The sequence below is a fragment of the Leucoraja erinacea genome, chromosome 20 (genome assembly GCF_028641065.1).
Source record: "Leucoraja erinacea ecotype New England chromosome 20, Leri_hhj_1, whole genome shotgun sequence".
NCBI lineage: Eukaryota > Metazoa > Chordata > Chondrichthyes > Rajiformes > Rajidae > Leucoraja > Leucoraja erinaceus.
The window spans coordinates 34,520,850-34,545,724 of record NC_073396.1 but is presented as its reverse complement, the minus strand read 5'-3'; the positions used below and the strand labels follow the sequence as shown (position 1 = coordinate 34,545,724).

General features: G+C 44.4%; 1 protein-coding gene across 1 annotated transcript in view; it reads right to left on the bottom strand.

Annotated features, from left to right (window-relative positions):
- The window catches only part of cpped1 (calcineurin-like phosphoesterase domain containing 1), a 303,516-nt gene that overhangs the window by 110,132 nt on the left and 168,509 nt on the right, over positions 1-24,875 (bottom strand). Inside the window, exon 3 of the mRNA XM_055651848.1 lies at positions 15,478-15,900. Coding sequence (XP_055507823.1) covers positions 15,478-15,900 — 423 coding nt within the window. The remainder of the gene's footprint in view (positions 1-15,477; positions 15,901-24,875) is intronic.

Here is a 24,875-nt window from a genome sequence, read left to right as displayed (position 1 = left end):
GTGAAGAGTGCAGCAAGAGGATAGCGTGCAAGATAGAGGAATCACCTTGGGAACAGTAATCAAACACCACCTCTAATAAATCCTGCAAGCTGAAGGTGAAATGCATTGAAGCAAAAACAGTCAGTTTTACAGAAATCAATGCATTGCGTGGTTGGGGGGAATCTTTATTACCAACAATGTGCTCTGACCTCCCCCACTGCTTATTTAGAAGGTATTGATACCAAAGAGACACAGGACTCTGTGTTCTGCATTGTGCTGCCATCAACTATTACTTTTACAAAAGCTTTAAATCAACTCCCAATGGAACCAACTGCATTGTGGAATATGCCCATAATTCATGAGGTTTTCATTATGATTATTCTTTCCCTTCTTTAATTTTACATTAATAAGGCTGTCTAAAGCTCAGTTACTTTGTACTGACCTTGAAGACTTGTCAAGCTGTTCTGTGTGTATCTTCACGACTTACAATTAATTTGTTCTTGGAGAATTCCTTTGTTGCCACCAGACTAACCCACTGTGTTCATTGATCAGTTTTTCATAATTTACTGGAAATACAAGATCCCTGTTCCAAGGGACACGACCCAACCCCCACCTCCAAAGTCAAAACGGTAATGCATCTTTTTTTTTTGCTTCTCTTGATGCATCAGTTCAAATGGTATTGGTTGTGAGTGCCAAGCAATCCTCGTACATTCTTGGAGCTTGGGACATCTCATAAAATCCCCAAGAATCCTCCAGAAAGTAGTTTATCTCCAGTTTCAATCTGTTGCTGACTCTCAAGCATGTGTAACCTAAGAGTTCCAAAAAGCCCGCCAAAGAGTTTCGACCCGAAACGTTGCCTATTTCCTTCGCTCCATAGATGCTGCCTCACCCGCTGATGAGTCCATTTATTGTCCTCGGTAGACACAAAATGCTGGAGTAACTCAGTGGGACAGACAGCATCTCTGGATAGAAGGAATAGGTGATGTTTCGGGTCGAGACCCTTTCTCCGACTGATGTCAGGGGAGTGGGCGGGACAGAGATAGAATGTTGGCGGAGACAGGAAGACTAGTGGGAGAACTGGGATGGGGGAGGGGATGGAGAGAGAGGGAAAGCAAGGGCTATTTGAAGTTAGAGAAGTCAATATTCATACCGCTGGGGTGTAATCTGCCCAAGCGAAATACGAGGTGCTGTTCTTCCAATTTGCGCTGGGCTTCACTCTGACATTGGAGGATAAAATGCTCAGATTGGGAATGGGAGGGGGGAGTTAAAGTGCTGAGCAACTGGGAGATCAGGTAGGTTCAGGCGTACTGAGCGGAGGTGTTCAGCGAAACGATCGCCGAGCCTATGCTTGGTATCGCTGATATAGAAAAGTTGTCACCTGGAACAGTGGATACAGTAGATGAGGTTGGAGGAGGTGCAAGTGAACCTCTGCCTCACTTGAAAAGATTGCCGGGGTCCTTGGATGGAGTCGAGGGGGGTAAAGGGACAGGTGTTGCATCTCCTGCAGTTGCAGGGGAAAGTACCTGGGGAGGGGGTGGATTGGGTGGGAAGGGACGAGTTGACCAGGGAGTTGCAGAGGGAACGGTCGCTGCAGAAAACAGAAAGAGGTGGAGATGGGAAGATGTGGCCAGTGGTGGGATCCCGTTGGAGATGGCCAAAATGTTGGAGGATTATTTATTGTCCTGATATCCGCATAGGAGCAATCCACGGATGAAATATCACTTTTACTTTTATGTTCTGCTCAGCATTGCAACATGTTCTGCTCAGCATTGCAACTATATATAAAAATGTATAGAAAATAATGGGAATTTTCCTCAAATTTCACCTGATAAAAGGCAACTCGTGCAAGATGAGAATAACCCTGAGAAAATTCTCAATCCGACTTGTTATCTAAGTTTACTACAATATATTATTGTCAGGCTGAACCTTCTTTAGAGATATTACACAGAAACAGGCCCTTCGGCCCACCGGGTCCACACCGACCAGCGATAGGGGAACTGGTCCGCTCTGCCTGCAAGGCTGTCTGAACCCCCCATGTCCCCGAGAACCACACCTGTGGGAAGTGTGTCCAAGCGTAGCTGCTGACTGACTGGAGGTGGGGGTGGACAATCTCAGGATTGTCCAGAGAGGATCATAGGCAGGAGTTGTGGTGAGATGGTCATACCAAAGTTGCAGGCAGAAAGTAGATGTGTGACCATCAGGAAGGGAAGTAGGCGGAGAGAGCAGGAATCCCCTGTTACCCCCGTAAACAAGTTTACTCCTTTGGATACAGTGGAGGCAATGACTGTTCAGAGGGGAGCAGCAGCAGCAAGCTGGTGTGTGGCACCAGGTGTGGCTCTGAAGCACAGCTAGGTACAGTGAAGAAACATCGGTATATGGGGAAAGGAGACTCGTTAGTTAAGGGGTACAGACGCGAGGTTCTGCGGCACCAAGCGGGACTCCAGGATGGTATGTTGTCCCTCTGGTAGCAGAGTCCAGGATGTCACAGAACCTCTGTCGAACATTCCCAAGAGGGAGGGTAGCAGTTACAAGCCATTGTGCACATTGGCACAGATGACATGGGTAGGAAAAGGTCAGGCTTCCTGTGGAGTGAATATAGGGAGTTAGGCAAAAGGGTGACAAAGTAGGAATACAAGGTTAGTAACCAGATTACTCCCGGTGCCACATGCTACTGAGGGTAGTAATGTGAAGGTATGATAGTACCTGAGGGACAAAGGGAGCAGGTTGCACCTGAACTGGAGAGGGTCTAATATCATGGGACGCAGGTTTGCTAGAGGGTTTAAATTAGATTGGCAGGATCCAATGAAGAGTGCAATAGTGGGATGTCGGCCATTGGGGCAAAAGTCAATGACTGCAAGTTCAGTAGATACATTGCCTTGGGGCAGGGCCGGAGGCATAGACTTAGTCTATGTGGACGTCAGCAAGGCCGTTGCTAAGGTTCTGCAAAGTAGGCTTCTCTGGATGGTTAGACCACATGGGATCCAGGGAGAGTTAACTAACTGGATACAGAACTAACTTTATGGTGGGAAGCAGAGAGTGGGGTACTGGATGGTTGTTTTTTTGGGACTGGAGATCTGTGAGTCCTGGTGTGCCATGGGACAGGTGCTGGGTCCATTGTTGTTTGACATAGCAATGGACCCAGTCCTTTGCGAGGAGTGACATAGAATCAGAAGATGTAGAGTCATTGTGGAGAGAACTGAGAAATTGTAAAGGCAAAAAGACCCCAATGGGAGTTATCTACAGGCCCCCAAACAGTAGCCTGGTGATAGTGTGCAAATTGCATCAGGAGTTAACATTGGCATGTAACAAAGGCAATGCTACGGTGGTTAAGGGAGATTTCAATATGCAGGTAGACTGGGAAACTCAGGTTGGTACTGGACCCAAGAAAGGGAGTTTGTGGAGTGCCTCTAAGATGGATTCTTAGAACAGCTTGTACTGGAGCCTACCAGGGAGAAGACAATTCTGGATTTAGAGTTGTGTAATTAACTGGATTTTATAAGGGAATTGAGGTGAAGGAACCATTAGGAGGAACTGAAGGATCACATTAGTCAGGAAATGGTGTTGGGTAGAATGATGGGACTGAAGGCTGATAAATCCCTGGGGCCTCATGGCCTGCAACCCAGGGTACTCAAGAGGTGATCATTTTCCAAAGTTCTATAGATTTCGGATCAGTTCCTGTGGATTGGAGGGTAGCTAATGTTATCAACGTTTTTAAGGAGAGAAAGCAGGGAATTATAGACCAGTTAGCCTGACATCGGTGGAGGGGAAGATGCTGGGGTCAATTACTAAAGATGCATTTGGATAGCAATAACAGGATCGGTCCAAGTCAGTATGGATTTACGAAGGGAAAATCTTGCTTGACTAATATTCTGGAATTTTTTGAGGATATAACAAGTAAAATGGACAAGGGAGAGTGGATGTAGTGTATCTGGATTTTTAGAAAGCCTTTGATAAGGTCCCACACATGAGATTAGTGGGCAAAATGAGAGCACATAATATTGGGGGTAGGGTATTGACATGGATAGAAAATTGGTTGGCAGTTTGGGAACCAAAGAGTAGGGATTATCGGGTCCCTTTCAGAATGGCAGGTAGCGAATGACTAGTGGGGTGCCGCAAGGCTCAGTGCAGGGATTGCATAGAGCTACTTACAATATATATTAATGATTTAGATGAAGGAATTAAAAGTAACATTTGCAAATTTGCAGATGGCACAAAGCTGGGTGGCAGTGCGAACTGTGAAGAAGATGCTATGAGGATGCAGGGTGACTTGGACAGGTTGGGTGAGTGGGCAGATGCATGGCAGATGCAGTATAACGTGGATAAATGTGAGGTTATCCACTTTGGTGGCAAGAACAAGAAGGCAGATTATTATCTGAATGGTGTCAGATTAGAATAAGGGTATGTGCAATGAGACCTGAGTGGCCTTGTACATCAGTCAATGAAAGTAAGCATGCAGGTACAGCAGGCAGTGAAGAAAGCTAATGGCATGTTGGCCTTCATAACAAGAGGATTTGAGTATAGGAGCAAAGAGGTCCTGCAGTTGTAATTTGAGGAAGGACATTCTTGTTATTGAGGGAGTGCAGCGAAGGTTCACAAGGTTAATTCCCGGCGGGACTGTAACATGATGAAACAATGGAACGATTGGGCTTGTATTCACTGGAATTTAGAAGGATGAGAGGACATCTTATATAAAATTATTAAGGGATTGGACAGGCTCGAGGCAGGAAACATGTTCCAGATGTTGGGGGAGTCCAGAACCAGGGACCAAGGTTTAAGAGTAAGGGGTAGGCCATTTAGAACTGAGATGAGGAAAAACGTTTTCACCCAGAGTTGTCAATTTGTGGAATTCTCTGACTCTTAAGGCCAATTCACTGGATGCATTCAAAAGAGAGTTAGATAGAGCTCTTAGGGCTGGAGGAATCATGGGATATGGGAAGAAGGCAGGAACAGGGTACTGATTGTCGATGATCAGCCATGATCATATTGAATGGCGGTGCTTGGTCGAGGGGCCGAATGTCCCACTGCTGCACCTATTTTCTATGTGTCTTGTATCGATATCAATGGTTTGAATAACAAGGTTCATAAGTTTGCAGATATACCAGAGAGGTGGTAAAGATAGACACAATGTGCTGGAGTAACTCAGCAGGACAGGTAGCATCTCTGGAGAGAAGGAATGGGTGGCGTTTTGGGTTGAGACTCTTCTTTAGACTGTTCCTTCCAACACGTTTCGTAGACAGTAAAGATGGTTATCAAGAACTACATCTTGATCACTGAGCTTGTGGGCCAATGAACGGCAAATGGAGTTTAATCCAGATATATGTGAGATATTTTTGGGAAGTCAAGCCAGGGCAGGATCTTCACAATGAATGGTAAGGCCCTGGGTAGTGTTGTTGAGCAGAGGGATCTAGGAATGCAAGTAGACAAAAACTATAGGAAGGAACTGCAGATGCTGGTTTAAACCAAAGATAGACACAAAAAGCTGGAGTAACTCAGGGGGACCGGCAGCATCTCTGAAGAAGGGTCTCCTTCTCACCAGAGATGCTGCCTGTCCCGCTGAGTTACTCCAGCTTTTTGTGTCTGTCTAATAGGCTTTTTTCACGGGGCGACTTGACGCAAGATGTAGCCAGAGTGAAGTGGTCGTGGTCTAGCACGATATCACATGATATAAAGGGGGGGGGGGGGGGGTAGACAAAGAGTTCCCACGGCACTCGGCATTTCTGTTATTTGTGCGAGTGACTTGTCCGTCTCCCGAGCTTTCCTGTTAAATCTTGAATGACATTGTAAACTGTCAAGTGTAATTAAATCATCACGTGGCACAAATGATGTCACTTTTTTTTCACACACTATAAATATCCTCCCTTGGTTGAATTGGTATATACACACACAAAGCAGAGCTTTACTGTGTATGTGGGAGACACAGATGGAGTGAGCACAGTTACTCGGTCTTTACTGTGTGTGGGAGAGGGGGAGAAATAGACGTACACTCACAGAGGCAGAGTCTCTCAGCCTGTTTGAGAGGGAGGGAGGGAGAGAGAGAGAGAGGCACATATAAGGTGGATGTGAAATCTCACCTGCCTGTTTCAGTGACAGACACCCGCCGCCAGTAAATGAAGACACCCCCATCTGTCTTCCCCTCCTCTCCCTCGACTCCCCCACCTTTCCCTCCCAACTCCAGTCCCATCCCGACCCCCTGGGAAACTGAAGGGAGCAACAATTAACTGAATAAACTGAAGGGAGCAACAATGCCTTCCCGCTGAGTTAAAGAGTTCCCACTGTAGTAAGACGATGTTAGTTGCGCCCAAGTTTAAATTTCCAACGTGTTTCAGAGTAAATCAAAAACTGTCTGAATCAGCAAGTTAGACACAAAATGTTGGAGTAACTCAGTAGGTCAGGCAGCATCTGTGGAGAAAAGGAATAGATTCCATTTTTGGTCGGGACCCTTCTTCGGGATGATTGTAGGGGGGAACTGGAAGCACGAAAAGACCGGGACAAATCAGGGCCAACAACAGATGACCTCAGCAGGGTATTTTGAAGAGGGGTCCCGACCCGAAATGTCACCAAACCCTTTCCTCCAGAGATGCTGCCTGACCCACTGAGTCACTCCAGCACTTTATGTCTATATTTGGTTCCCTGATAGGCCAATTGTTGGCTAAGGATAGTGTGATCCCAAGAGGGAACCAGCGTTGCAAACCTTGGACTGGTTAACCGACATTTACTGCATGGGGGAGGGGGGGGGGGGGGGGGGGTGTGGGGGGGGGAGAGAGAGAGAGAGTGTAAGTTACCTAAAATTAAATAATTCAATGTTCATAGTGAACACGGACACAAAATGTTGGTGTAACTCAGCAGGTAAGTCAGATCTGGGAAGAAAAACATAAAAAGCTGGAGTAAGTCAGTGGGTCAGGCAGCATCTCTGGAGAAAAAGTATAGGTGGCGATTCGAATCGGAACCCTTCTTCAGACATCCTAATCGGAATTGAGTCTGAAGATGTGTCTCGTCCCGAAACATCACCTATTTTTCTCCAGAGATGCTGCTTGACTCGCTGAGTTACTCCAGCTTTTTGTGTCTGTCTTCGTTTTAAACCAGCATGTGCAGTTCACTCCTTTACACGGGTCTCTGGAGAACATTGATTGGTAGCGTTCCGGACCCTGCTTCGGAAAGGCATCGATCGCTGGTCGGCGAGGACTCCGAGCTGTATCTCTCAAAGAAGTACATGTGAAAAATTTCTCACGGACCATAAAAATGCGGGACCTTTCAGTAAAGTCCCTTTTAAAGATTATAGTTATTTTCTTGAATCTCATTAACATAACTCATGAATAAGTTGATGTCCATATGCGGATGCAAATCTTTATTTTTTAAATTCAATCCCACAGAAGACAATATTTACTCACCTTCTGTCCCCTCTGTCCAGCTTCCGGGTTCACCGTTCGCAGGAGTTCCCACGGTAACCGCAAGAGTCAGTACGGATATTGCACTGGCCACTACGTGCATATAATGTTGCAATGTTCAACCACAAGTGTACAAGTCACTCTTGGAGAAATTCAAGCTTGTTTGAATTTTCTCCCGAGTCACCAAGTTACGCGAGTACCTGCCGTTAGTGCCACGGTGGTCCATGGTGGTCCACAAATGCCGTACGGTTATCGCAAGAAGTTCCCACGATGTTCAACTTTGGTTAACTCTTGCGTCAAGTCGCCCCGTGAAAAAGGGGTTTTAGGAATGCAAGTACATAGTTTCCTGAATGTGGCATCCCAGGTGTTGAAAAAGTTATTTTGCCTTCATCAGTCAGGGAACTGAGTATAGAAGTTGAGACATTATATTACAGTTGCACAATGCATTGGTGAAACCGCACTTGGAGTATTGTGTTCAGTTTGGAAAGAGTGTACGATAGATCAGATTTACCAAGATGTTGCCAGAATTCAAGTGCTTGAAAGGATGAGCAGGCTCGGACTTTATTCCTTGGAGCACAGGAGGCTGAAGCTTGATCTTAAAGATATGTGTAAAATTATGAGGGCAGTAGATAGGGTCAACGCACAGTCTTTTTCCCAGAGTAAAGAAATCAAGATCTAGAAGGCATTAGTTTAAGGTGAGAGGGGAAATATTAAATAGGAACCTGAGGGGCAGCGTTTTCACCCAGACGGTAGTAGGTATATAGGATGATCTACTAGAGGAAGTAGCTGAGGCAGGCGCAATAACAACATCCAAAATGCATTTAAAGATTCAAGATTCCAGAGAGTTTATTGTCATGTGTCCCAGATAGGACAATGAAATTCGTGCTTTGCTTCAGCACAACAGAATATTGTAGGCATAAATAAATACAGAACAGATCAGTGTGTCCATATACCGTTGAATAAATATACACACACACGAATAAGCATATAAAGTGCAATAGGCTATTAAAGTTCAGATTTTTGTTTCAAGTTGTGTTTAATAGCCCGATGGCTGTGGGGAAGAAGCTGTTCCTGAACCTGGATGTTGCAGATTTCAGGCCCCTGTACCTTTTACCTGAAGGTAGCAGGGAGATGAGTGAGTGGCCAGGATGATGTGGATCCTTGATGATACTGCCAGCCTTTTTGAGGCAGCGACTGTGGTAAATCCCCTCGATGGTAGGGAGGTCAGAGCCGATGATGGACTGGGCAGTGTTTACTACTTTTTGCAGTCTTTTCCGCTCCTGTGCGCACAAGTTGCTGAACCAAGCCACGATGCAACCGGTCAGCATTTGAACAGGTACATGGATAGGAAAAGCTTTGATGAATACATGAGCAGATATGACTAGCTTGGACCTGGATCGGCACAGACAAGTTGGAGCAAAGGGCCTGTTTCCGTACTGCGTGACTGTCTGACTCCAATTCCATCAATGCTCCCAGATTCTACCACTCATCCAAACACACGGAAAATTTACAGTGGTCAATTAACTAGCATATCTTTAGGATGTGCGAGGAAACCAGTGCATGCTCAAAGAACCGCATAAGGTCACAGGGAGAACATGCAAACTCGACCCAGAGACCATAAAAGATCAGATTTGAATCAGGGTGCGCAGGAGATGTGAGGCATCAGTGTTGCTATAGGTGCACAACCTTTTATCCGAAAGCCTTGGGACCAGACACTTCTCGGATTTCGGGATTTTTCGGTTTTCCGAACAGAAGGTTTTTAGCGTAGATTTTAACATGTGGCTCAGTGGTAGAGTGCTCGGCTCGTGGCCGCAAGGTCGCGAGTTTGCGCCTCGGTCCCAGCAGTTACCCGGTCAGGGCCGGCCTTTAGCCGATAGGACCTATTTCTCCCAATTGGGCCCCATGCCTAAGGGGGCCCCGCGCTAGAGTAATCAAATCAATTGGAGCAAAGATCTTATAGCGCGCAAGATGGTCCACTCCTGCTAAATACAATGAACTGACGCATAGTCCGCACCGGAGCGCAACCTACGTCATTTCAGTAACCCCGACCCGACTTCAGTTATGCCTCTCGCAGCGTTGCGGGGGAACAGTTTAGGTGTTGTTGAATGTTTTAAATGTTTTTTATCACTTCCTTTTTAAACGGCACAAGCCTTGTACTTTTTAAACGGCACATACTGCAGATGCTGATTAAACCGAAGACAGACACAAAAGGCTGGAGTAAATCAGCGGATCAGGCTGCATCTCTGATGAGGAATACGTGATAATAGGAGGAAATAAGTGATATTTCGGGTCTACTTTTTCAATAGCTGCCATGAGGGGAGAAGCGCCGACACCAAGAGCGAGCGAAAGCGTGGACAGACGGACGAAAGCAACGTTCATAGAGCGGCGTTGGTAGACATTTCGGGTCGAGACCCTTCTTCAGACTGATAGTCAAGGGAAAGGGAAACGGGCGATATCGGCATATCTTCCATTCACTTGTCCTTAGTACCGTCCATAGCTCTTGCTCCTCTTTCCCCCGAGTCAGTCAGAAGAGGGGTCTCGACCCAAAATGTCACCTACAAAGATCTTTGGTCACCTATTCCGACCTATGATCGTTGCTTTTGTCCGTTCTGTCCGCGCGTTCGCTCGCTCTTAGTGCCGGCGTTTCTCCCCTCAGACTCCGCCAAACAAACACACACACACACAGCATGTCCGGCAGATCGCTGCGGGCCGAGAGAGAGTAGAGAGGTAGAGGGGGAAGAAAGGGGTAGATGGGGAGGGGGGTGTGAGGGGGAATGGAGAAGGGGGAGGTGCCCTCACGCTCCCGGGGCAGCTCTCCCGTCCCTCTAGTCGCCGTGCTTCAACCACACAGTCCCGGCTCCCGCCCTCCCCCTCTCTCCAGGAAGACGTGGTGAACAATACACGGAGGGCCGGGCCGGGGGTTGCAGCAACGTGTACAGACCTCGGCGGCAGCTGCCGCGTGGCCCCAGGCATCCGTTCCCGCCGCTGCGCGCACACATCGGGGGTTGCAGCAACATTCACAGACCTCGGCATCACCTGGCCACAGACACAGACACAGACAGACACACACACACACACAGTCCGGCAGATCCTTCCTCTCTCTTTTCCCTCCTCTCCCCTCCCTTTGCCGAACCCTTCCTCAGGCTGATAGGGGGGACTGATAGGGCAGTCTGAGGAAGGGTTTCGGCCCGAAGCGTTACCTATTTCGTTCGCTCCATAGATGCTGCTGCACCTGCGGAGTTTCTCCAGCATTTTTGGGAATCCCTAGACCTAGTTCAGTGAGCGTCCACCGAGGGTCACCCGGAGAGGTGACCAAGGAACCTCTCCGGGTGACCCTCGGTGAACGCTCACTGTACTAGGTCTAAGGATTCCTACTCTCCCGGGCAATATACCCTCCCTTTTTCCAGGACCGAAAATGTCCGATTTTCGGAGCTTTTCGGTTTCCGGAATTTCGGATAAAAGGTTGTGCACCTGTATTTGCATTTCTGTGTACCACTGCACACTTGTCCTTGGAATTCCTGCCCATTGAATTTACCCGCCTGCCCACCACATTATGTACCTTTGCACCATGTTCAGGAAGAAAACAAAATGGGGTCATTTTGTTTCAATTGTGGCTGTTCATCATTTGGTTCGATTCATCATTGGTCATTGGTTCTTGAACCCCGTGGCACTTGGAAAAAAATGTATTTTTCCTTTGTGTTTTTACTTTCAGAACCATGATACATCTGAACCACTGGCTCCACTGTTCATTCACACTGCACCGCACTTCACTGGGTCACTGTTCATTCACACTACAGCATATACGTCTTCACATTAACAACGTATCTCTTCCCCGGGATGTCCATTCACACACATATTCAATAAGAATACTGAAACAGAAAAAGGCCAATCATCTCCTTGAGTCTGCTTTACCAGTTGATGTGTCATATCTGCTCAATACCCTCCGCTACATTTCTTGCCTGCTTCCAATAATCTTTCATTCCCTTATATTCTAAATCTTCACCTTCATCTTGAATGTACTTAATAACTCGGCATTTCAGCTGTCTGGGATAAAGATCACACATTATCAAATATTTCCTGGTAGTGATCTTTCATCCTCAAAACTACTCCCCCAGCTGTCGACCCCGCAAAAAGTAAATATCCTCAACGGCTTCATCCATCCTGTCACTACTTTGGCTTCCAAACTCATAATAATAATAATAATAATAATAAAATAATTTTTACTATGGACTCAAGGTCCAGACAAGGGGAAACATTACATTAAAAATGCATTGCATATCAAATATCATAAATACATAAAAAATCTTGGTATATCACTTATAAAAACATAATAATTTATATTAAAAAATACCACAATGCTTAAGTTAAAAATCCAGATTAAAAGATGATCAATGTCCTACAACGAGACAACGATACCAGTGTCTCCACAACTGGGATTCGTAGCGTGTAGTGCTGACCCTTATGTTTGTCAAGGCCACAATAAGCACATTTTTAGTCATTTATCCTGCAAATGAATTTATACATGTGATTTCTTAGGATAGCTTCTAAAGTGCTGACTCATGCAGCCACAAACATATTACTGGCACTACACCATCTAGGTTGCCTTAGCAGTGTTCTCATGGTATCATTATATGCCACCTTTAGTCTCTGCATACTTGTCTTTAAATAGTTCGACCACAGGTGCGCAGTGTAGAGTGGTGTGCAGTATGCTCTAAATAGCGACATCTTCACCACATCTGCACACGCACCAAATTTACGCAAGAGGATATTCGCCTGTACATACAGCATGCGTCGTTGCCTATAAATATCCTCATCATCTGTCATTTGTTCTGTAATAATATGCCCTAGATATTTTATCTTATTACAGACACTAAGATTGTTGTCAGGCAATTTAAAATCAGGATATTTTAGGCATTTATCTTATTTGGTTCTACAGATCATAACAGCACTCTTACTAGCATTATATTTAATATCATGTTCCACACCATACACAGAACATATAGTAAGAAGCTGCTGGAGACCAGCGCTAGATGGACTAAAGACCACAAGATCATCTGCATACATAATATGGTTCACTAAAATATTATCAATCACGCACCCAGTGTTACAGGCTTTCAATTGTTTAGACAGATCATCAATATATAGATTAAAAAGGACTGGGGACAAAATTCCCCCTTGTCTAACACCATTGCTAACCCCAAATGGGGCTGAGACCCTATTGCCCCATTTTATTTGCATAGTCTGGTGGGCATGCCAGTAGGCCAGAATTCTAACAATGTATTTAGGCACCCCTCTTTGTCTCATTTTACCAAACAGCTTTCTGTGATTAACACGGTCAAATACTTTGGAAGCATCAATAAAGCACATAAGGATTGAAGAGTGTTTGCCTCTATATTTGTTTACAATCTCCTTTAGAGCATATATGCATAAGTCAGTTCCATGTTTAGCTTTAAAGCCAAACTGGTTATCTGTGGAGTTAACAAACTCATTTATTCTATCCAGCAGAACTCTTTCTAAAACTTTTGACAATATGCTGGCTAAAGCTATGGGCCTGTAATTATTTAGGCTGCCTACTTTACCAGCTTTGTCCTTAATGACCGGCACTAACAGGACAGACAACATTGAGTCTGGTAACAAGCCATGAATCATAAAGCCAGTAAAACAAATAGCTAGGAAGGGAGCTATCCTCATATTCGCATACTTAAGATGTTCAGCAGAGATATGATCCAAGCTACTTGCTTTGTTGTTGGACAGCTTGTTCATGGCACGATACACCTCATGTGACACAATCACCATCGAGTAATTACTCTCAATATTGTCCACCCTATACAAGTCACCTTAGACACTTGCTTTGTTGTTGGACAGCTTGTTCATGGCTTGCTCCGATACACCTCATAATCTTACATGGTTCAATAAATTCACCAATCATTCTTTTAAATACCTGTGAGTGTAGATCCAACATACTTATTAGAAGCCTGGGATCTATCTAGTGAACCTTCTCTGGAATACACTCAAGGCCGGCATGTCTTTCCTTCGAAACAGTGACTGAAACAGTCAATTTAGTTTATTGTCACGTGTACCGAGGTACAGTGAAAAGCTTTTGTTGCGTGCTAACCAGTCAGCAGAAAGTCATTACATGATTTCAATCGACCCATTTACAGTGTATAGACTCTTGACAATGGATGTGTAGGAAAGAACTGCAGATGTTGCTTTAAATCGAAGGTAGACCCAAAATGCCAGAGTAACTCAGCGGGACAGGCAGCATCTCTGGAGAGAAGGAGAGAAGGGTCTGAAGGTCAAGTCTCGACCCAAGACGTCACCCATTCCTTCTCTCCAGAGATGCTGCCTGTCCCGCTGAGTTACTCCAGCATTTTGTGTCTACTTGATAAGGGAATAAGGTTATCCCAGCAAACTCCGATCAAGGATAGGCCTTGAGAGGATGGTAGTTCAGCACTGCTCTCTGGTTGTGGTCGGATGATTCAGTTCCCTGATAGCAGTTGGGGAGAAACAATGGACAGTATTCCCAGTGTGATCTTGCCATAGCATCATACAGAAATGACAAGACTCCCAGCCTCCAATACTTTCCCCTGTGAATGAAAGACCACCATTCCCCTTGCCTACTAATTACCTGTTCCAATTTTGTGTTGCATGTATACGCTGCCTCTCTGCTCATTCCACTAAACCTGACTACAGTTTCCTCATGTCTTTCAGATATATTTTATAAATATTATATTATAGACCCAGATAGTCTTGAGATAAATCTCAGCTGTTAGTAGCAGGGACGGAAAATATCTTCAATGATCTGATTGCATTGGGAAATAAGCCTTAACTGAAATAAAAGTTCATTTTTGCTGCCAAAACAGAATCCATTGGGGATTCTCAACGAGACTGCAGTAGATAATATACTACACTTTAACTTTAGGAAATGGCAACAGTTTGCACAAAATAATATTATTCTTGTCCCAATTCACCAAGATGCCACGGCAGTAAAAGGCAGAGCTAGGAAAAGCTTCGGCACAGGATTAACCTCACTCCTTCAACACCATGCTCTATGCACCAGGCAATATCGGGCAATTAAGCTGCCCAAAGACCTCTTGCCTGATGAAGCAGCAGACCTCTGTTTCTGACCACATGGTGAAAATTATTTAAAGTAATTTATAAATACTATTGAAATAAAGTCAATAGGTTGGAATAGCCAAATAACTCCCTTCTGATAACAAAGATTTCTTAAGAATTCTGAAAAATTAAGGTTCTGAAGAAGGATCCCGACCTGAAACGTCACCCATTGCTTCTCTGCAGATGCTGCGTTACTCCAGTATGTTGTGTCTATCTTCAATGTAAACCAGCATCTTTAAATCAAAGGTAGACCCAAAATGCCAGAGTAACTCAGCGGGACAGGCAGCATCTCTGGAGAGAAGGAGAGAAGGGCCTGAAGGTCAAGTCTCGACCAGAGGAATGACAATTAAATGTATCTTGTATCTTGTATCTTGTATCATCTGCAGTTCATTCCTATGCATTTCTTCAGAATGGTGCAGTCGTCAGGATTCAGCCAAGCTGGTGAACTGGGTGTCAGAGCATTCAAGGGGAAGGTAAAGATGGGATATTCGTTGGCACAGGTTTTAGTGATCGGCAGTTGAACTAGGCTTGTTAATATCTGAGCAATATCTTGTTAATCTCCCCTCCCATCCCCGAGCTGCGGATGTCTCAATTATCACCTCGAAAGCTCCAAAACAAAAGCTTAGGGAGGGAGGAAGAGATGGAGGGAGAGAGGAAGGGAAGGTGGCCTGAGCCACGCACACAAGACATGCAAAGAGCTGGCATGGGAAATATAAGGTTTCTTCTCAAAGGCCCAGACTATCTAAGGGACGATGCATATCCAGCAGACACGCAAAGAAAAATGTTTAAGAAGGAACTGCAGATGCTGGAAAATCGAAGGTAGACAAAAGTGCTGGAGAAACTCAGCGGGTGAGGCAGTATCTATGGTGCGAAGGAAATAGTCAAAGTTTCGGGTCGAAATCCTTCTTCAGAAGAAAAATCCTATGCTCATGTTTCTCAGCTATTCCGTTAAAGATACAACAGAAGCCACATACAGAAGGAAGGAAACGCACTTTACCTGCTTTCTGAAACCTCTGCAGAAGATCTCGCCGTAAAGACTTTTCAAGGTTAAAATATCCATTTTCTTCGTCAGGGTCCTGGAGAAAGAGGGGGATGTGCTGGAACACAATCACGTGTTTGCTCTTCTTGCACTCGGCTGCAGCGAGCTGTGCATTGAGCCACTGGTCATGGGCTTGCTTTAACTCGGGGCAACTGGAGGCGTCGTGGAAAAACTGGGAGTTCAGCACGAGGAATAAGACGCCGCCGACCCAGAAGCTGAAGTAATCATCGCCCCAGCTCTCGCAGTACTGCAGGATAGTGTCCGCAGTCGGGGTGTTGCCTATGTCATGGTTGCCACTGACAAAAACCAATGGCACCTCAGCGTCTGTACATTTCAACACTTCCTTGAGGTCACGTTTTTGCTCCTCGTGCCAAAGAGTACCTGAAAAATTGTAAAAAAATAAAATCAGGACAGATGCAAATAATTTCTCCCTTTTATTTAAACACCGTGGCTTATTTAATTTAATTTAATTTATTTTATCTCACTTAATAAATTAATTTATTTTATTTTTTATTTTATTTTATTTTAATTGAATTAATTTATTTAATTTAAACACCGTGGAGAGATGTCCAATTGAAACGGCTGCAAGATCTCCCCTCTGGCAGCAAGATCGATCGTATCTTAAGGCATTTGCCTAGAATTGGCTGTGGACAAAAATGCTGGAGAAACTCAGCGGGTGAGGCAGCATCTATGGAGCGATGGAAATAGACACCGATACGTTGCCTATTTCCTTCACTCCATAAATGCTGCCTTACCCGCTGAGTTTCTCCAGCATTTTTGACTACCTTCGATTTTCCAGCATCTGCAGTTCCTTCTTAAACGTCTCGAATTGGCTGCTCTTTTGCAGGTTCATCTTTCAAATGCTTCTCATTTTTTTATTTCCATTGACTTTGGTGAAAGTTAAATTCAGGAGAGATACAGACGAGAATCTATCAGCCAGTTTCCATTCAGAACATGCATGGCTAAGTGTAACACTTTGACGGCACTGGGCCTGCACTCACTGGGGTTCAGGGGGGACCTCATAGAAACTTACCGAATAGTGCAAGGCCTGGGTAGAGTGGATGTGGAGAGGATATTTCCACCAGTGGGAGAGTCTAGGACCAGAGGTCAGAGCCTCGGAAATAAAGGACATCCCTTCAGTCAGAGAGTGGTGAATCGGTAGAATTCATTGCCACAGAAGACTGTCAATGGATATTTTTAAGGCAGAGATACATAGATTTTTCTAGGAAATTCAGGTTTATTCATCGTCCATTGACAGCTTCCTGAGACATGTTTTTTATTATTCACTAATACCTCGAAGATAGTTCTAATTCCTAGTGCTACTACCTAGAGCTATTGGGTCCCACAGCACAGTAACAGGCCCCTCATCAAGTCCGCTCTGACCATCAACCCATTTACACTAATCCTCAATTAATCCCTTTTTTTATTCAGCAGCGTATTCTAATCAACTTCCCTTAGATTCCACCATTCATCCACACAATAGGTGTAATTTACCGTGACCTAATGAATATACATAGAAACATAGAAACATAGAAATTAGGTGCAGGAGTAGGCCATTCGGTCCTTCGAGCCTGCACCGCCATTCAATATGATCATGGCTGATCATCCAACTCAGTATCCCGTACCTGCCTTCTCTCCATACCCCCTGATCCCCTTAGCCACAAGGGCCACATCTAACTCCCTCTTAAATATAGCCAATGAACTGGCCTCAACTACCCTCTGTGGCAGAGAGTTCCAGAGATTCACCACTCTCTGTGTGAAAAAAGTTTCTTCTCATCTCGGTTTTAAAAGGATTTCCCCTTTATCCTTAAGCTGTGACCCCTTGTCCTGGACTTCCCTAACATCGGGAACAATCTTCCTGCATCTAGCCTGTCCAACCCCTTAAGAATTTTGTAAGTTTCTATAAGATCCCCTCTCAATCTTCTAAATTCTAGAGAGTATAAACCAAGTCTATCCAGTCTTTCTTCATAAGACAGTCCTGACATCCCAGGAATCAGTCTGGTGAACCGTCTCTGCACTCCCTCTATGGCAATAATGTCCTTCCTCAGATTTGGAGACCAAAAAACTGTACGCAATACTCCAGATGTGGTCTCACCAAGACCCTGTACAACTGCAGTAGAACCTCTCTGCTCCTATACTCAAATCCTTTTGCAATGAAAGCTAACATACCATTCGCTTTCTTTACTGCCTGCTGCACCTGCATGCCTACCTTCAATGACTGGTGTACCATGACACCCAGGTCTCGCTGCATCTCCCCCTTTCCCAATCGGCCACCATTTAGATAATAGTCTGCTTTCCTGTTTTTTCCACCAAAATGGATAACCTCACATTTATCCACATTATACTGCATCTGCCAAACATTTGCCCACTCACCCAGCCTATCCAAGTCACCCTGCAGTCTCCTAGCATCCTCCTCACAGCTAACACTGCCCCCCAGCTTAGTGTCATCCGCAAACTTGGAGATATTGCCTTCAATTCCCTCATCCAGATCATTAATCTATATTGTAAATAGCTGGGGTCCCAGTACTGACACTTGGGGTACCCCACTAGTCACTGCCTGCCATTGTGAAAAGGACCCGTTTACTCCTACTCTTTGCTTCCTGTTTGCCAGCCAGTTCTCTATCCACATCAATACTGAACCCCCAATGCCTTGTGCTTTAAGTTTGTATACTAATCTCTTATGTGGGACCTTGTTGAAAGCCTTCTGGAAATCCAGATACACCACATCCACTGGTTCTCCCCTATCATTTCGTTGTCTCTGTACTGTACACTGACAATGACAATTAAAATTGAATCTGAATCTGAATCTGAATCAACGCTACTAGTTACATCCTCGAAAAATTCTATAAGATTCGTCAGACATGATTTACCTTTCGTAAATCCATGCTGACTTTGTCCAATGATTTCACCACTTTCCAAATGTGCTGCTATCCCATCTTTAATAACTGACTCTAGCAGTTTCCCCACTACCGATGTTAGACTAACTGGTCTGTAATTCCCCATTTTCTCTCTCCCTCCCTTCTTAAAAAGTGGGGTTACGTTTGCTACCCACCAATCTTCAGGAACTACTCCAGAATCTAAAGAGTTTTGAAAGATTATTACTAATGCATCCACTATTTCTGGAGCTACTTCCTTAAGTACTCTGGGATGCAGCCTATCTGGCCCTGGGGATTTATCGGCCTTTAATCCATTCAGTTTACCCAACACCACTTCCCGGCTAACCTGGATTTCACTCAATTCCTCCAACTCCTTTGACCCGCGGTCCCCTGCTATTTCCGGCAAATTATGTATGTCTTCCTTAGTGAAGACGGAACCAAAGTAGTTATTCAATTGGTCCGCCATATCCTTGTTCCCCATGATCAACTCACCTGTTTCTGACTGCAAGGGACCTACATTTGTTTTAACTAATCTCTTTCTTTTCACATATCTATAAAAACTTTTGCAGTCAGTTTTTATGTTCCCTGCCAGTTTTCTTTCATAATCTATTTTTCCTTTCCTAATTAAGCCCTTTGTCCTCCTCTGCTGGTCTTTGAATTTCTCCCAGTCCTCCGGTATGCTGCTTTTTCTGGCTAATTTGTAGGCATCATCCTTCGCTTTGATACTATCCCTGATTTCCCTTGTTATCCATGGATGTACTACCTTCCCTGATTTATTCTTTTGCCAAACTGGGATGAACAATTTTTGTAGTTCATCCATGCAGTCTTTAAATGTCTTCCATTGCATATCCACCGTCAACCCTTTTAGAATTAATTGCCAGTCAATCTTGGCCAATTCACGTCTCATACCCTCAAAGTTACCTTTCTTTAAGTTCAGAACCATTGTTTCTGAATTAACAATGTCACTCTCCATCCTAATGAAGAACTCAACCATATTATGGTCACTCTTGCCCAAAGGGGCACGTACAACAAGATTGCTAACTAACCCTTCCTCATTACTCAATACCCAGTCTAAAATAGCCTGCTCTCTCGTTGGTTCCTCTATATATTGATTTAGATAACTATCCCGCATACATTCCAAGAAATCCTCTTCCTCAGCACCCCTGCCAATTTGATTCACCCAATTTGATTCATACCAATCTGCATGTCTTTAGAATATAGGAAGAAACCAATTCATCCAGATAAAATCCACATGGTCACAGGCAGAATGTACAAACCTCACCCATACTATTTGATTAGTACGGGTGTCAGGGGTTAAGAGGAGAAGGCAGGAGAATGGGGTTAGGAGGGAGAGATAGATCAGCCATGATTGGATTGAATGGCGGAGTAGACTTGATGGGCTGACTGGCCTAATTCTTTTCCTATCACATATGAACAACTGCATATCATTTATACTGATGCTGTAACCAATGTTCTGACCTGGTTATGAAGTGGTCAGCCGAGAGTTGGAATTGTGCCATTTTGCCCGTGTGCTGGGCACCAACATTTGTTTACAGAATATTTTGTTCAATGGTCTTTATAATCTGAACAAGCCAAGCAATCATAGTAATGCTGACAGAACTACAAAGAGGGAGGAGATGCGGGGGGTACAAAATATTTCATGGTTTTAAAATGCGAGGACTCGCATTTAACGTTAAAATGCACATGAGCTGCAATAATTGTCTCAGAAATAGTCCACATGCCTAATCAAGAACAATTACTTTTAAACTTAGTAAACAGTTATATGATGGAAAGAATACAAAACAGTGCAGGGGCACAGGAACTGGCCCTTCGGCCCATGATGTTTGCGCTGACCAGTACAACTGCAACTGCTCATGTGCCTGCACATAATCTCTATCCCTCTATTCCCCGCAAAGTACAAGTGCATTTTATGTTTCCATTAAAGATCATTTACAACTTAGACAATAGACAATGGACAATAGGTGCAGGGGTAGGCCATTCGGCCCTTCGAGCCAGCACCGCCATTCAATGTCATGGCTGATCATCCCCAATCAGTTCCCCCATTCCTGCCTTCTCCCCAACTTATAAATGAAAAGAAAACAAAAGCATGACATAATAATAGATGAATCAATTGGATCTATATTTGCTAACAAGTTTAAATTGTATTATTTACAGACTGTGTTACAGGGGGAGGAGGGAGGGGAGAACAAAGGGGGACCTGGCGTGGATACTCTGTAAATTTGTCAGCCTCCTTTATGTGGTGACTATTTGCATATCTTGGGAATGCAAGCAAAGAATTGCACCGTGACTTGTAACATGTGATAATAAAATATGCATTTATTCATTGGCTCATTTATTTATTCATGCATTCATTCATACATTTATATTTAGCAAAAACATGATTTGTAGAGCCAATTTCCATTATATCGCCTATTACCTCTATTTCTGATAAGCTTTCTTTTTAATTGTTTAGTTTAGTTCAGCGAGAGAGCGGGGTGGGAGATTGCAACCTTCACGTGGTCCGCCCTGTTTCAACTAATGCAATCAACCTGGCGTGCACAATCAGATAAGATCAAATAGAACAAGTTGTCCTACAACTTTCAGCTGTGCTCGCCATATGCAAGAAGAAGAAGCGAGAGAGCATGGAAACAGGCTCTTCGGCCCACTGACCAGCGATCCCCGCACACTGACACTATCCTGCACACACTAAAGGCAATTTTTTTACAATTATACCAAGCCAATTAACCTACAAACCTGTACGTCTTTTGAGTGTGGGAGGAAACCGAGGATCTTGGAGAAAACCCACGAAGGGTCACGGGGAGAACGTACAAACTCCGTGGTCGGAATCAAACCCGGGTCACTGGCGCTGTCAGGCATTAGCTCTTCTGCTGAGCCACTGCAGCACACCAATTTCACCAGTATAAGTAAGTAAGTAAGTAAGTAAGTTTATTGGCCAAGTATTCACATACAAGGAATTTGCCTTGGTGCTCCACCCACAAGTAACATGACACACAGTGACAGTTACGAATGACTCAGAAAACACTAAACATTAATAATAATAAAACATTAATGATAAAACACCATTGATCAAGCATGTGAATCAACAAAATACCAGATCAAAGGGAGGCTACAGATTTTTGGCTGTTGAGTAGAGCAACTACTCATGGATAAAACCTGTTTTTATGTCTGGCTGTGGCAGCTTTGACAGTCCGGAGTCAGAGATGATCTCGCCCACTCGCTTCCTGGCCCTTGCAGTGTACAGTTCATCAATGGAGGGAAGGTTGCAGCCAATAATCTTCTCTGCTGATCGGACGATTCGCTGCAGCCTCCAGGTGTCGTGCTTGGTGGTTGAACCAAACCAGACCATGATGGAGAAGGTGAGATAGACTCTACGATGGCTGTGTAGAATTGGACCATCATTGCCTGTGGCAGATTGTGCTTCCTCAGATTGTGCAGGAAGTACATCCTCTGTTGTGCCTTTTTGACTGTGGAGTCGATGGTAGCCTCCCACTTAAAGTCCTTGGAGATGATGGTTCCCAGGAACTTAAAAGACTTCACAGATGTGACTGTGGTGTTGTTGATGGTGACTGGGGTGAGGGGAGAGGGAGCTCTCCTAAATCAATTCCACTGTCTTAAGAGCATTAAGCTCTAGGTTGTTGTTACGGCACCAGGACGCCAGCTTCCTGCCTGTAGGCAGATTCCTCCCCATCTTGGATCAGTCCAATCAGGGTTGTGTCGTCCACAAACCTGAGAAGCTTGACAGAGGATGTGGGTAGAACTGGAAAACCCTGCATTTATTCCACCCCTAATTCCGCCGGTGGGTGCAACTGGTGGGTGCAACTGAGTAACTTGTTGGGCAATGAAGAGTTAAGCTGTTGCCGTGTGTAAAAATATACAGACCAAAATGGGTAAGGACAACAGAATTCATTCCCTTAAGATACTAATGAAGCAGATGGGTTTTTAATAGTATCCGCGGTTTCATGGTCACTGATACTAACACTGATTTCCAGATTAATTTAATTAGTAAATGTATTTAACTGAATTTAAATTACTCAGCTGGTGTGGTGGGAATTGAAATCATTAGATCAGGCCTTCTACTGACCCAATAATGCAATTACTATAATACTCCAACCGTAAACACATGAAAAAAATATGCGTAAGTATGATGATTACATATTTTAAGGCAGCCAATGTTGGTGAAATACACCTTTGGCGAAACATGAGGTGAAAGCTCACACATCAGCTGCTCACTATGTGTGCTGCACCATTCTTCACGGCAGAGATTGGCCGCTCTGTGCCAATCCTGAAACAGTATTTCCATAAAATAGATCTTTGTTTGCAAAGGCAAAGAGATGATTGACGAGGCAGGCAAGTCCATGCTGGCATTGTACAAGGTTATTTGATGGAATTTCCATTCCAACATGTGTAGGAAGGAACTGCCAGGGCCGGCCTAAAGCCAATTGGACCGATTGCTCCCCATTGGGTCCCGCGCCTAAGAGGAGCCCGCACTAATGTTCCATATTTCGTATGGAAATACAAATTTGCTTTGTTAAATAAAGATTTTTTTAAAACATTCGCCATGCAGATTTCTTTTTAAAAACGACTCTCTCTCTCTCTCTCTCTTTCTCTCTCTCTCTCTCTCTCTCTCTCTCTCTCTCTCTCGCTCTCTCTCTCTCATCTTGACCAGAAACGCAACCCTCTTCCCAGAGCTCAGCGGGACGGGCAGGAGCTCTGGGAAGAGGGTTGCGTTTCTGGTGGAGACCCTTCTTCAGACAATCACAAATACTCTCACCGACGAGAGTTCAGTTCAGTCTGAAGAAGGGTCTTCCCTCCAGAGTCGCTGCACTGCCTGTCCTGCTGAGTTACTCCAGCTTTATGTCTATCTTCCATTTCAGAGAAATAAAATTTCTCACGGGGGGCTTATAACGTCTACCCCCCTTCCCAACCTCAGCCTCACAGACCTTAGCGTACCCTTAGTTCCTAAAACCCATTTCCATCACTGTTCATGTTGCATTTATAATGTAGAGACCGAGCTTGAAGTGAATCTGTGAAACAAAAAGATAAAGAGCTGGTTTCAGTCCAACAGCAGCCTGAAGCACTTCCGCCTCTTAGCCCTGTGACCAGCTGTTTCAAGTTTTGTACTGCTGTTGGTCTGAAACCAGCTCTTTATCTTTTTGTTTCATCCCCTGTCCATCCACATTCATCTCCCTCTCCCCCACCGTGCTCCCACAGTGCCTGCTACTTTGGTGGCAGGCACACCATCATGTTTACATTGCCAGTTAACCACTGATTTATTTTCAAGTGGTCAGTGCAATGTCTGCCTTCTTAAAAACCGGTAACGTTGCCTAAAGTTACTTGCTTTGTGAAAATGGGCATTTGTAAAATTAAACTCCAGTGTCCTCAGTTACTGTATTGTTCAATATTCTTGTTGATTGTGGTATTAACATTTCAATGCTGCGTGTGCTTCAGCATGGGCCATCCATTAGATAGATCGCAACGGAACATGGTATTAAATCGCATGCGACTGCAAATCTTTAGCAAAAAAAAAATAATTGCTGGAGGAATATTGAATCACACCATTTAGTGAAGCCACCTAACAAAGGGTTGCTCTTTGGAGGCGAATGGTCACTTCCTGACTAACTGATGACCCTTTCTAACGGCGCAGAGTGCTATAGGTACCCGTTTTAGAGGGAGTACAGAGAAGGTTCACCTGACTGATTCCTGGGATGTCAGGACTTTCATATGAAGAAAGACTGGATAGACTCGGTTTGTACTCGCTAGAATTTAGAAGGTTGAGGGGGGATCTTATAGAAACTTACAAAATTCTTAAGGGGTTGGACAGGCTAGACGCAGGAAGATTGTTCCCAATGTTGGAGAAGTCCAGAACAAGGGGTCACAGTTTAAGGATAAAGGGGAAATCTTTTAGGACCGAGATGAGGAAAACTTTTTTCACACAGAGAGTGGCGAATCTCTGGAATTCTCTGCCGCAGAAGGTAGTTGAGGCCAGTTCATTGGCTATATTCTAGAGGGAGTTAGATATGGCCCTTGTGGCTAAAGGGATCAGGGGGTATGGAGAGAAGGCAGGAACAGGATACTGAGTTGGATGATCAGCCATGATCATATTGAATGGCGGTGCAGGCTCGAAGGGCCGAATGGCCTACTCCTGCACCTATTTTCTATGTTTCTATGTTTCTATGTTTTCTATTGCAAAAATGCATGTGAAGTGTCGAGTCAAGAATGTATAATTGCCATGTGTACCCACCACAGAACAATGAAATTCTTATTTGCAACAGTGGCGTGTAAACACAATATTCATAGATTGTATGAGAATGTATGAGAAACAAATAAATTCAATAACTTAACCCTAATACTAGTGCAAAAAAGCTCAGGGTGCCCCATCAAATCGTATCAATCGCTTGCTAATCGCATGACTGCGTCCAACTGCTGTCTGGTTCGTTGATCGTGTTGCTAGATATGAAC